The 14,383-nt window shown below is 39.2% G+C and overlaps 1 protein-coding gene across 2 annotated transcripts in view; it reads left to right on the forward strand.

Annotated features, from left to right (window-relative positions):
* ulk1b (unc-51 like autophagy activating kinase 1) overlaps positions 1-14,383 on the forward strand; it is a 29,175-nt gene that overhangs the window by 5,564 nt on the left and 9,228 nt on the right. Inside the window, exons 4-17 of one of the 2 annotated variants that reach the window (XM_086300506.1) lie at positions 1,578-1,610; positions 3,043-3,079; positions 4,895-5,068; positions 8,161-8,234; positions 8,499-8,600; positions 9,804-9,862; positions 10,238-10,320; positions 10,485-10,535; positions 10,805-10,896; positions 11,209-11,374; positions 11,557-11,611; positions 11,825-11,911; positions 12,983-13,114; positions 13,263-13,429. In XM_086300506.1, coding sequence (XP_086156632.1) covers positions 1,578-1,610; positions 3,043-3,079; positions 4,895-5,068; positions 8,161-8,234; positions 8,499-8,600; positions 9,804-9,862; positions 10,238-10,320; positions 10,485-10,535; positions 10,805-10,896; positions 11,209-11,374; positions 11,557-11,611; positions 11,825-11,911; positions 12,983-13,114; positions 13,263-13,429 — 1,312 coding nt within the window. The remainder of the gene's footprint in view (positions 1-1,577; positions 1,611-3,042; positions 3,080-4,894; positions 5,069-8,160; positions 8,235-8,498; positions 8,601-9,803; positions 9,863-10,237; positions 10,321-10,484; positions 10,536-10,804; positions 10,897-11,208; positions 11,375-11,556; positions 11,612-11,824; positions 11,912-12,982; positions 13,115-13,262; positions 13,430-14,383) is intronic. The other variant, XM_086300507.1, reaches the window with a different exon arrangement.

Consider the following 14,383-nt stretch of genomic DNA (forward strand, 5'->3'; position numbering starts at 1 on the left):
TGAATTTGGACATGTCCAGAGTATAATCGCAGCCTTTGCGGTTAGAAAATTGCACTTGATCATGTCGCGATATTATCGCAAATGCGATATATCGTTCAGCCCTATTGTCAAGATCTTCTCAAGCTGTACATCTAGTGACATATAGAAAAAGAAACCCTTTCACCTGCTGTCAGCGTACAACTGAATATTGGCTAAAGAATTCAGACTCATTCAAACAGGGTCAAGTTGGCAATCGCATGCAATCTGTTTCTGATAATAAAGCGATTCGTTGAAATTGAAGCTGAAGTTCACACGAAGTCCAACATGAGTCTCACAGATTTGAAAAAGAAATCTAGAAATTTTATTGAACTGCCAAATGACAACCTTGGTTTTATTTGGGAATATAATCAGTTGGCAATCAGCTGAGCCAAACCCCAAAGTCCAGTTTTCACTCGAGTGTGACTGAGTCATTATAACCCAGGATGTAGTTCAGATTTTTTTTTTTTATTGTAAGCTATTACAGTGCCATGGCAAACGGCAACAACACCAAACCTCTTATTTAACTATTTCATCGAATGTTATTTACCTAGCTTAGTGTTTCCCCACCGCCCCTAAACTCACTGGTTGCTTGTGTTTGGCCGTCCATCTTTAATAAAGCCAACGACAACTATTCAGAAAGCCTGACTCAGCTGAACTGTATAAAACAGTCTGGCCTCTGACTGCTGGCTTTAGTGAGATACTGAATCGAGGTCAGAGAGAGACTACAGTCGTCTGTTGCCATGAGATAAGAGAGGTTTTTTAAAATGGGCTTGACTACCCTTCACAAAGTTTTCCTTTTTTTAAAATAAGTTTTGGACTGTTTCCAAAGTGCACAATAGATGTTTGAGTTTCTGTGGTTCTAAGTTCTCAGTAAGGAATAATTTCTAAATGATCCATTATTTGTTTTTTATCTTGGTGTTGATGTGAGAAAATATGACTCGCTTGTTACTGATTCACACTTGTCGCCCGTTGCTTTGTTAATGTTGCTGACGACAGAGTCCACCTTCTCTGTTAGTATTTTTTTTATTTTTTTTTATTGTTGATTTTGCTTTTTAAGGATGCACTAATTGAATTTTTGGGTGGTATATAAAATCATTTGGCCAATAGCCAGTGCCTTTTTTTGTCTTTGTTTTGTTTGGTATTTATTTCCACTCGGATTCCTAATTTCTGATGGCAGACATACAATTCAAGTGGGGGGGGGGTTTTTGTGTGTTTTTTTTTAATCCACGCCACCTCCATATTTATTGTGTAAGAAACAAAGAAAAAAAGAAAACGGGTGTTTCAGGGGTATCAGTTGGTTCTGCCTATACAGACCTGGTGTTTTAATCCTCCTCCCATTGTGCAACTTTTATAGACTTGTCGGTATCTGTATCTGGATTTTAGCCACTTATTTTCACTTTTCTGCAGCTGTTTAAGCTGCTTGATACTTCTAGTCTAAGTCACCTCGTTAGCTTGCTTTAACATGAGTGGTGTGTACAGGAACCATCTGTTCCTTCTGCTTTGTCTGCCACTGGCGTGTGTATGTTTACCCCCACTCTTCTTATCTCCCTTCTCTTTAGGAAACTGCCAGCTCAGTGTACCTGGTAATGGAGGTAAGCTTGCTGGGATGTTTGGCTTTGTTTGCTCAGCGCTGTATTGTCTGAACTCTAACAGGGCTAAAATTAGCTGTCTCCTCTGGCATCTGCGGGGGGGGTTAAATGGCTAACAGCCACTACTCTTTTTGCTGTGATTTGATGCTGTTGTCCTGATTATGAATTAGAGGGGGAAAGTCCATAAATGGAGGGAGTTGTGAGTTCTCAAATTGCTTTTGATGCTTTTGATGCTCATACTCTTGTTTTGTGCATTTTAAATAATTTCTTCAAGGGAACATGCCAGACTATGTTTTATCAATGTAAATTTTGTTTATAGTATTTGTCAAAGCGATTAAAAATTGCTTGCTATTTTTGTTAATGTATTTTGTAAAAATACATATACACTCACTAAACTTTTTATTAGGTACACCTTGCTAGTACCAGGTTCGATCTCTGACTTCTTTGACTTAAGAACTGGCTCAGATCTCGGTGGCATAGATTCAAGAGGGTTAGGTCTATATCGACTTGATATCATCACACAGATGCTGCTGATTTTTTTGTGGATTCATGCTTTCATATTGTTTACACCAAATTCTGAACCTACCATCTGACTGTTGCAGCAGAAATCAAGACTCATCAGCTCCAGCAACATTTTTCCAGTTATCTGTTGTCCAATTTTGGTGACCTCCCCCTTTACTTGAAGTCCCAGTATCCTGTTTCTTAGCTGACCGGAGTGGCACCTACTGTGGTCTTCTGCTTCTGTAGTCCACCTTTTTTAAGGTTCGACATATGCATTCAGAGGTTTGCAGATGTCTTCTGCAAACCTTGGTTTTACCAAGTGGTCATTCTCCTGTGGCCTCAGGAAGGTATTTTACATGGAGAACTGCCGCTCGCTGAATATTTACTTTTTTGTGGATCACTCTCTGTGGTCAGATGATCAGGTGTACCTAACAAAGTGGCTAGTGAGTGTACACGACATTGACAGCCAGGCAGAAGAACTTTGGATTTCTTATCCTCATTTTAATCTTCTGCTGTCAAATGTGTTCTGTCATGTACTTTGCCATTAAAATAAAAATATACAATTGCTGTCTAGATCTATACCACAAGTCAAAAGCAGATTTCTTTATGCTGATCTGTGTGTCTGAGAGATTAAACTACTTGTGAGGCAGCATTTTACGGCCTCACCTGTCACAGCCCGTCCTTTTCTGGGTTCATTCATATTAATGCTGGGAATGGGAACAAGGGTATAAATCTGTAAACACATCACTCTTCGGCAAATCACTCCTCTGATCTCTGCTGCTTTCTAGTTGCTTCAGAGGCTGTGTGATCTCAGAGTCTTTTTCACTGTGGTTACACCTCAGTCCTCGGTGCTACCTGTGTTTTCTAATGCTATTCCTTTTCATCTCTCTCCCCCTCCCCTTCATTCCTGCCCTGTCACTATTTTTAACCACAGTACTGCAACGGCGGCGATCTCGCTGACTACTTACACTGTAAGTGCAACAGTTTATCTACTTATGCTCAATGTACTCAAAATGCTTCTTAATCCAAAAAATCAGTTAAATCAGGAATAAAATCTTTGCTCAAAAGTCTTTCTAGATCTAAAGCAGGCCCTGAATGCCCTTCTTTTATCTGAACACAACGATTATATCAGTTTCCTAGCAAGCGAGATGAAAACTGGACTTTTGGCATATTTTCATATGTATGTAAATGATGATATTTGGCATAGACATGTGTTCAGGAAAGAGCTTAAATTTCAGAAATAAGAGAACAGCAGAGCAACCATAGAACTAAAAAAATGGATTCTGCAATGATGGCCAAATCATCAATAGTCTTAATTATAACCTTAAATTAGTAAAAGCCTCCAGTAAAGCACTTTGTGACAAAACGTTTATGTTAAAGAATTTGTCAGAGTGATTTCTCAAAGGGAGGTGCTGGTTATGACAGTTATTTTTCTGTCACCTCCCAACACTCAGGTCACATCTTTGTTTTGTGAGACTTCAGGCTTTCGTGTTTAGCCCTGAAAGCAGCAGCAGCAGCAGATTTGGCTTGTCACTAACAGATTTGGACCCAAACGTTTTAATAGTGTGTTACGTTCCCCTGAGGGGTCTAGGCGGGGAGAGGGAGGTAACAAAAAGTGACCAGGTCAGAAAAAGGAGTCAAGGAGGCAAAAGGGTTAAATTAAAGAATTTTATTAAAGATTCAATTTATACTAACTAAAAGAGACGGACAAGCCGCTATCACCATTTAAGAAAACAAACAAAACTCAGGCGTTGGTCAATAAAGTAAAACGTAAGCCAAAAAGAAAGAGCAGCTCACTAGCTGAAAACCACCAAAGACACAGCTCACTAGCTGCAAACACAACAACCACTCAGCTCACAAGCTGTAACCCCACTACTGGCACTCTGGCCCAGAGCTCACCTTTCCCTGGGCTTAAATCTCCTTGATTACTGACGAGAGTCAGCTGCACAAAAGGGAAAGGTGGCACCTCAGGCACAAGAGGTAGTGGGACACGCCCACACAGGCACCTTCAGGAGAGAGGCCCTGCTAGGGCCGTAACAAGTGCCTAAAGAATAATCAGACCAGAGACACCTCTCTGCATTGTTCTTCTGTCTTTTAATAAACACAGTACAGTGTTTGATCATATACTTAGAGCCACCTTGTGCTCACTTTTGAGTCAGAATGGTAGAAAACTGGGAATTTCTCAGCACTACAGATTTTCCCAGCTTCGTCGTATCCTCACCAAACTTCTCTGGGCTTCAAATAGCCAGGACCATCAATCCATTTGTGATATCCGTCAAACTTCCTGTAATTTTGCACCCAGACTCTAAATAGAAATCCCATCCTATTCTATTAATAGCCAGCATGATTGAAAAATGGGTTTGGATCCTCTCCCCATTGTAATAAATGACCTAGACTGCTTCCAGCTCAAGGCGAATACAGCATGTCTTTAAAAGTCTGCTGGAAGGGACGTGGACATGGAGCAATTGTAGACAAGGAAGTGTCCATAACGCAATACTGTATCATTTTGAGCTGGAGACACAAAAGAGGACATGACAGTTGGGTGATATTAGAGAACCCAGGAATAAACACACGCTGCAGATAATTTAGGAAATGTATTAAAATGATCTGTTGCATAAAATCATTGTATTCCAACTATAAACTAAGAGAGATTCATTCAGTCCGTGATAGGTTTACCGATATCATCATGTTGTGTCCTCATTAAGAAAATTCTACTTGCATCGTAACCTGTAGGATTCACATCAAAGTTAGTGATTAATTGATATTTGCTTTGTCTTTTCCTTCAGCTAAGGGCACACTGAGTGAGGACACTATTCGGGTTTTCCTGCAGCAGATTGCAGGAGCCATGAGGGTCCTACAATCCAAAGGAATAATTCACAGGGACCTCAAGCCACAGAACATCCTGCTTTCTTACCCACCAGGATGCAAGTCACACTCCAACAACACCTGCATCAAGATTGGTAGGTTTGGTTATGTGAGAGTCTTTAAGGCGATTATACATACTGTTTGTTTTTGTTTTTTTAAGCATTTCAACACACTTTAGGAGACTTTAAGATTTTTTTAAGCTCTGTAGTATCTGTTGATTAATATGCCAAACAAGAATACATTTTTTTAAAGTGATGGCAAAACATTTAAAATATAAAACTTGTGGGATTTAAAGCAGCAGAACAATTTACAGGAGCAAAAAAATAATTCAATCTCAAAAGCTCCTTATGGAAATTCCTACAACGTAATCAACTTTTTTTATAGACAGTTTTATTGCAATGGGATCTCATAATGATTTCCCTGAGGTAATTGATTACCCGAAGCTCAGAAGGCTAAACTTGTTTGAAGAAATTGATTACATATAGAATTTCACATTTTACCTCTGCAGTGTTGCTATTGTTCTTCTGAGAGTGCACGCTGTTTAAAAATGCCGCAAAGCAAAGACGCTTTCTACAACTACAAGATGCACTTGTGTCATCCAGTTTAAAATTGATTGATGTGGTAGAAGATGATATTGGTGCAACAGAAAGTAATCAATAAGTGTCTGGCTATTGGTGACTCTATTCTTAAAAACATGAAACTAGAAACCCCAGTGGACACAGTCAGAAGTATTCCAGGTGCCAGAGCAGGCGACATTGAAGTAAATTTGAAATTCCTGGCTAAGGCTATGGAGCAGGTGTGTAACTTTACCAAAATAATGTCATACTCTGTAGTTTTCTCTGATCCCATACCCAGTCGGACCAAGCGTGACATGTTTAGCTGTATGTCACTAATTGCTGGCTGTCCGAGTGGCGTCCAGCATGTGAGCTTCATAAATAAATGGAAGGCCGATCAGCAAGCACTCCAGCGGGTGGTGAAAGAAGCTGGCAGAATTATTGGAACAAGTCTGCCAGAGATCAGTAATATCTTCCCCACTCGCTGTCTGAGGAGGGTGCACAGTATCCTGCGGGACCAACATCACCCTGCGCGCCACCTTTTCCATCTGCTGCCCTCAGGGAGAAGGTACAGGTCTATACAGGCCAGAACATCCAGACTGGCCAACAGCCTGTATCCACAGGCTGTGAGGCTCCTGAACTCTCTGCCCCCCTCTCACGGACAATAACCATATCCAACTTCTTAATAGCAATGAACTGGTCTGCATTGGTGCATCATATCTTTATTCTCTTCCCCCTCCTGCCCCCCCCCCCTCTTTCTTAAATAGATAACTATCATATCTGATATCATATCTCACAGTACAATAATATTGAATGGGTTGCATTGTTGTATTTTGTCATGTTTCTCAGGTCTTTGTCTGAATTTCTACGAACATTATTGCTAAGGATTGTCTTATTGCATTGGAGTCACACTGGGTTAAATATGTACACTTGGGTTTTAAGGGGTATTTATTATTTTCTTCTTTTTTTGGGGTTGTATGGAAGCCCCAAACGCAATTTCATTGTTCTTGACAATGACAATAAATAAATAAATACTAAATACTAAAACTTTCTGGGAAAAACATGGTCTTGTCAGGAGAGACAGCAGTGGACACCAGCCGTTTAAAGTCTTCTCCCACAGAGGTTGATTATTTTGTTAAGTGTTACAGCTTCACTGTATACATCGCTCAAGGCAACAGATCAGAGATGCTGGTATAATTCACAATGTGCCTTAAAAGGAAATGACTTAAAAAAAGAAGAAGAAATGGTGTTTCATTCATTTAAAGTCTCCTTGTTTTTTTGTTTTTTTTTTTCACCTTCTTTTCTCTTTCCCATCACCCCAACCAGTCGTGGCATATGCCTGCCCCTCTGTGAGCCAGAGTTCTTCCCGTTAAAAGGACATTTTTCCTTCCCACTGTCGCCAAATGCTTGCTCATGGGAAGCTGTCTGATCGTTTGGGTGGGGCTCTAATATTGTAAGGCCTTTACCTTACAATATGAAGTGCCTTGATGTTATATAAATAAAACTAAATTGCATTAAATTGAATAATTATGAAGTATCTTTCCCAAGTGAGTGAGAGCGAGTGTGTTCAGCTGTTTGGAAGCTCTACTAGTCCCTTAGCCTATTAATTTTTTCCCCTCTAGAGACTGAATGCATAGCAAAGCCACCGCAATCTCAAACAAGCTGACTACACACACACACGCACACGCTGTACCTACACAAGGTTTTTTCGCAAGCGGTTTGTTGATTCGTTTAAGAGGCTGAGTGCATTTTAGACATTTAAGAGTTTTTGTTTATAAAATGTACTGTATATACGGATTACAAAATTATGACTTAATACTACAAACAAGCAAAGAAACACTTAAATGATCACACGAGGCTAGCTCCAAAAGTGAGTCAGGGCCCCATCTTGAAACGGTGTCTGGTATTAGGAGCTCATCTGACTAAAGGCAAAGTTTCTGTTGCCTTTAGCCAGATTTTTATTAACACCTCTGCACTGGGTCATCATTGTGTGATGACCCAGTGCAGAGGTGTTAAAGATAAGGCCCAAGGGCCAGAACTGGCCTGCAAAAAGCCAAATGTGATTTGCTTTGACTGCTAAGATGGAGAAATTTACGTCAGTTTTAAAGCCTTACTGACAAAAATAAGTCTCCTGACAAACCACAACAAAGCATTTAAATAATGCATAAGCAATCAAATGTACGACGCTGAGGTGTTCTCTCATTGTATTATATTAAATAACAAAAACTTGTATAGGAATACAGTATTAGGCTATGTTTGTTCAATGCATCTAAAAAAATAAAATCAACAAGCCAGTGTGCTACATTGATCTTCTGTGGTTAAGAAGTGTTTTAATTACCTCATAATTCAAAGTAAACTCCAGTGTGATGATACTAAATTTCCATGAGCTTAACTAAATCATAAGCTCGCCAAGACTCGCCCATTATCGCTCAAGTATTGCATATTCTTTCGTTTGTTTTGCTAGTCTGTTTTTCCATTTTTCTCTTATTTAAAAGATTTTTTTTGCCACAATGTAAATATTATGAAGGTACACCTGGATTCCTTTCTGGCACCAAATATTTACTCATCCTCCTCTTTTCCCTTTTTTTCTGTATCCCCGCCGTTCCTTCCCTTCTGGACGTTTATGTCCACAGCGGACTTTGGCTTTGCAAGGTACCTTCAGAACAACATGATGGCAGCCACGCTCTGTGGATCCCCTATGTACATGGTAAGCACAATTTGGGTAATTTTTACTGATGAAATGGAAATAACTGTTTAAATGTGAATAAATGTTTCAGTTGGCAGATTCAAATATGGTGATTTTAGCTGTTTGAGATTGTTGCAGTCCTATTCATTCATTTATTTGTTACATTTTTAACTAAATGCGATTTGTAAAACAATACAGGGATGAATATAATATCAATTTAATAATCAATTGTCCCTCAAAGTTTTAAAATTGATCTCACCTCCCCTTTTTAATTTTTCTCACCAGGCTCCTGAAGTAATTATGTCCCAAAACTATGATGCCAAGGCTGACTTGTGGAGTATAGGAACAATAGTGTTTCAGTGCCTGACTGGAAAAGCTCCTTTTCAGGTAAAATAAAAGTTTACAATATCCAGAATGATTCTTGGCCAAGCCAGGGGGGGGAGGCAGGCAGGCACGTTTATTTTTATTTTTTATTTTTTTTCCCCTTTCCAGAATTCTGAGAAAAAAGTCAGAATTCTGACTTTAATCTCAGAATTTTGAGAAACGAATTCTGTAAAAAAAAAAAAAAAAAGAGTCGGAATGCTGAATTCTGACTTTTTTTTCCTCAGAGTTCTGGAAAAGAAGATGTGCCCACTTTTTTTTTTTTTTTTTTTTTTTCCCCTCCGGTGGCCCAGATCCTCTTCCGTAACAAACTTGAACTTGAAGTCAATCCAGTATTTGGTGTGTCCACTCTGCGCCTTTAAGAGAGCTCCAGTTTTAGGCTTTTCTAAACTGTTATGTTGGGGCTTATCATCTATTTCAAGACCTTCAGATAATCTTTTTGCTGGAGATTGTTATTTAGGACTGCATGTTTTGGACCACTGACATGTTGAACTTTGAACTTTAAGACTGAAACCAGGCACATGCATCCCTGATGTGATAGGATATGGATAAAAACCTCAAATCAAAAGTGCCTGAAACATTGGAATATCAGCTCATTGTGAGGATGTCATAACTAGCACACAGATTAGAAAATATTTTTGCTTTTGTCATTTGCTCCAAATCTGTGGGCATTCTTGCACTAGCAGTACAGACTGCACACCAGCAGGGACAAAACAACAACTCCAGCATTGTGACTTCTTTATTCTCTTTGTCTTTGGCAGCTACAGTCATGCACTGCTTCTCTACTGAATTCCTTATAACTGCTCTAACATCACACATTAAAAAAAAAAAAAATTCTCCCTTTTGTTTTTCCTCAGCCTGTATCGGGCTAAATGTACATTAAAGATGCCAAATGTGGACGTTGACAATGGTGTTAAAATGAAGCGTAATATAGCAAAACCTGTTACGTGTTGTTCCTCAACTGATCCAAAAGCATTTTTAAATTACCTGCTGTGTTTTCCTTGTTCTCTGATATGTGTACATAAAAGTTGTTACTCAAGTAAATGGAGTGTGTTGTTTGCAGTGCAGTGACAAAACCTGATATAATAAAAATGTATACAGCAATGCACTAGAATAGTGTAATCGTATAATTACTCTGTGTGTATATGCATACTCTTACAGACTTTCTTATGTTTTTCCAATATATCTGTGACTTTTTGCCATCTTCAGGCCAGCAGTCCCCAAGATCTCCGGCTGTTCTATGAAAAAAACAAGAATCTCAGCCCCAAGTAAGAAATTATGTTGAAATGACGATATGTTTTTTAAAAAAAAATGATTTCGTAGTTTTCTGCATTTATTTTAAAGGTATTTCTTAGAATATAAGTATTGTTTGGATGTTTAGTGCAGAACCAATCTGAAAGGTGTGGCTTATTAAGATGCCATATTGTAGGTCAGCTTATCAAAGACCTGGAAAAAAGCCATAAATCATTCATTTATTCTTGTTTGCTAATACACATAAATTGCCTCAGAAATGTCTTAATCTAGAAAATCTATAAAGAGTTGAAGTGTAGGAGTTGAAGGTGGAGTTTTGCTGTATGTAGAGTTGTGACCTTTTAATCATTTGCATGAAGCAAAGACTGATTGTTGTTGTATTTGTTTTACAGCATTCCCAGAGAGACTTCAAGCCACCTGAGGCAGCTGCTGCTGGGTCTGCTGCAGCGCAACCACAAAGACCGCATGGACTTTGGTCAGAAAATGTTTAACGTTCATTCATACTCGACATATTTCACTCGTGCAAGTTTGGATCAAACTTTGCTTATGCAAAAGATGTTGTTACAGTTTCTTAGTTTGTTGCATGCAGAGGAAAACTGTGAACTTCCTCTCATTAATTATATTTATTCTCCCTGGTAGATGACTTTTTTTGTCATCCTTTCCTGGAGGCTAGCTCATCTGTGAAAAAGAGTAAGTAAGAATAAACAGCATTACTTCCTTAGTTAGGTCTAATATAGATACAAATACAAAATATGTTCCATTTGCTTCAATAGAAAATATAACCCTAAAAATAAAACAAGGTGACTGAAGCAATGTTTACAGGATGAGATCTGATAGTCAGGCCAGTCACGTAAAGATAGAACGGGTGTTATAACACCTGGAAGTCCTGTGGACTTTAATTCTGAACACACAAAGTTTCTTTTTTCAGAAACTAACAACTGTGTTGAATTTCATTTCAGCAACTCCTACTGTGACCATGACTTGTTTGCCCAGCTCTGCATCAGCCAGCTCTTGTAGCAGCTCTTCCACGTCTCACCTCGCCTCACCACCGGTTTGTGTTTGTTATTTCTTATATTTCCTCCAGCATTTCCCCCAGAGGGGATGAGCACGAACACCAAAAGATCCCCAAAGAAGCCAAAAACTTTTTTAAATTTATCATTTTTTTTATGTGCACTAATTTCCCAAAGCGGCGACCTCTGGAGGAAAACAGAGATTTTTGTATTTACTTTTTTTTTGATGAGTGTAAAGTTTTATTTGCATTCATAGAAGCAACAACTTTCTCACCTTTCCCTTCTCTGATGACTAATTTATACGTTCCTCCTCTGTGTTTAATATGCCACCTTCTGTCTCCCTGTCTCTGTAGCAGTCGCTTGCTGAGATTCAGCAGTTGCGAGCCAAAGCTCTGGCCTCTCCCACCCAGGAGGCCACTGGTTTTCTCCTTAAGGACTCGTCTGGAGGTGGCGGCAGCAGCAAGAACTCATCCTCCTGTGACACAGATGACTTTGTGATAGTGCCTGCTCACTTCACCAGTAAGAAAACTTTTCTTTTTCATCGAGTCCCTGCATAAACATTACATGGAGCTCTTCAGTAGACTTGAATTCATCTTGTAGCCTTTTTTCTTTCCATAGACTGACATTTATATTGCATTTCTCAAGCTGAAGCGCTGTGCTATGAGGCTGTTCAAGTTTATAACAGTTTTGTTTTTGTTCAGCAGGTGAGCTGACAAGTGAGAGTAAAGTGCTGCAGGACAGCCTAATGAACAGCGGGTGAGAAGCAAAAGCTAGTTATTCATTAATATCCAGCACAGCGGCTGATATGTTAATTAAATGCACTTCTTTGGCACTGTTACAGAATCGGGCTTATAGAGGAAGATAAATTATGTTAGTAATCACACTTATATTAGCTGTGAAAGTGTACGCCCTCTAAACTGTTCATGAATAACATTGTGATGGTTTTATTCTCTTCTCCACTTTAATTAGCTCTCTTTTAGCATCAGCTGGTCTGTGTAACCAAGCCAAAACACCGCCGCACTCGCCTTCCTACAGTGGATCACCAAGTCCTGTCAGGTAACTGCACACAGCCAAATTTTTTCTTATGGTGGTAAATGTGGGGGAGTTAATTAGGTGATCTCCTGATGAATTTGCAAGTTTGCTCACCTACAATGATATTAACAGTCTCAAATTTTTATTGTAGTTTAATTTTAAAGGAGGGACAAAAATTCAAAAAACACATTATTAAAAAAAGGTTTAAGTGTATTTGTGTGTCACTGAATGGAATAAGAAAAACTTGACTTGATGGAGAAACCCTTGTTGGCAAGCACAGCGGCAAGAGGTTTCTTGCAGTTGGTCAGCAGGTTTGAAACCATCAACTTTGGCCCACTCCTCTTTACAGAAATTCTCTAAATCCTCCAGGTTGCTTGGCAACTCGAAGCTTCAGCTCTATCCACAGATTTTTCTAAAGGACTGAGGTCTGGTCTGGGCCACTCCATCACCTAACCCTCTGGAGTCTAGGGTTGAATCGGCTGTTTTTGACCACCTTTGATTTTACCTTTATATTTTTCTTTTAAAAACTGTTTACCCTCCTTTGTTTGGTTTCAATGTTTTTAGCACAACCTCACGTCTGGCTTCACAGTAATTTCTGCGATATATCCGAATAGTTAGACTAATAGCTGAAACTACTTTCAAAATTAGAGACTGTGTATTTCTTTGTAAGTGAACAAATTCAACAAAATATCAAGTAATTATTTCCCCTATTGTATAGTTACATGGTGCAAGAAAGAAGCAGCTGGTAAAGTAATTTGGATTCAACTAAAGCACCGAAGGTTCATGCACCAAATTTTCTTCACTATAAACTGTCAGGTTTTTAATTAAGTCAGTTTTATTAGTTTAACAAGCTTAATTGTCCTAGTGTTTATCTCTCTATTACATACACAGTTACTCCACAACTGTCATCTTAATCTTTTGTTTTGTGATGTTAGTCGATGTGTCGTTTGTACGTAAACATTGTGCAAATTAATAAGTCACATCTGCTTCCTCTGGAAAGTGTTAACTACGCATGTGTGTACAAAAGCACACGGACTGTCTCCTCTCTTATCTAACTGTTCCCTTGGCACCCTCGGTTATTCTCACTGTTGTCAGGCCCAGCGAGTTCTCGGGAAGTAGCTATGGAAACCATGGTCAGTCATTGCCTATTCCAGTCCCCACTCAGGTCCAGAATTACCAGCGTATGGAGCAAAACCTCCATTCTACCAAACAGGATGGTTCGCCACGGTCTGCATCAAGAAACACACACACACACACACACACACACACACACATTTATAAATGTATAAACTCCACTGTTGCAAAACTAAATTTACAGGTTAGCTTTTAAACTTCTTGATGGAAGTGCAGTGACTCATAAGACTCACTTCATTAGGCTGTCAACACCAGTGCACCGCTGCAGCAGTGGAAGCTTGTTGGGCTGTGCTAGGACTGGACCTTCACCACCATATGGGCAGGGGGCTGTCACCACCATCACCACCACCACCACCACCCGCAGGTTCTCCCTGGGAGGTGCCAGAACTTTGCAGCTCTCTCCTCAAGGTAACTTGAAGGCCATGCTTCACTTGCTTCTGCATCAACCTGGCTTAAAAATATGGAAGCTGTAGAGTGATAGAGTGCAAGCTTGGAGCTAACTGGTTGGTGCCAAACTCCAGTGACGATATTTGAAAGGTATTAAAACTACACCAGCCGGTCTTTTGTCTGTTTGTAACCATATTATAAATTATAGATATTAGTTATAAGCAGATCAGGGAAAGTTTGTTTTGGTGCAAATGATTTCTAGAGGAGCAAAAACTGTTAAGGAAATCTGAAAAGTGAGATTATTTCTCTCTTTGTTTGTTTTTTAAAGCTCAGTTGTACTTAATACTGTCATTTATAACTTGTATATATAAATCTACTTCTGTCATTTATATAGCAGAAATTATCTGAGTTGTTTAAGCTTTTGATGCACGATGACTTGCTGAGATTTTTCTTTGTTTTTGAGTATTTATAAATTGAATATGTGGGGCTTCTAAGCAGACAAAGACATTTTAAGGCATAAACTGGGGCTGTGTGAACATGCGATGAGGAGTTTTCTAACCTTTAACTGGAGGTTAAATTAAAATCCACTAACAAAAAGACCAAGCAGAGCAAATGATGATAAATTATTGAATAGTTTAACCTCTAAAATTATTATTGATTTCCAGTGGTTGGCATGAAAACTGAACTGCAGACAGAGGTGAAATACAGTGTGGTGGTGTTCTTCCTCTTGGGTTAGTGTGGTCAGAAGTTTTAAAAGTTATTGCTTGAGAAAATGAAACCGCCATCACATACTTTTCTCACCAGCTGCTTTCAAGTCCTCCTCGCACAGAACCTTCTCTTCCCAGACATGTATGCTGTCGGGGGAGTTAGACAGGACATGTCCATCTTTGCTAGCTTTGTTGTTTTCTAGGCCTGTCTGACACTTCATGTTGCATTGCCACCTGCTGTCTAGCAGTCCTTCTGTCCCACTTTGCA

This window comes from Aulonocara sp. 'chitande type north' Nkhata Bay, linkage group LG7 (genome assembly GCF_057382095.1).
Source record: "Aulonocara sp. 'chitande type north' Nkhata Bay isolate Kocher_YH1m ecotype deep benthic linkage group LG7, A_spYH_male_GT1.1, whole genome shotgun sequence".
Taxonomy (NCBI): Eukaryota; Metazoa; Chordata; class Actinopteri; order Cichliformes; family Cichlidae; genus Aulonocara; species Aulonocara sp. 'chitande type north' Nkhata Bay.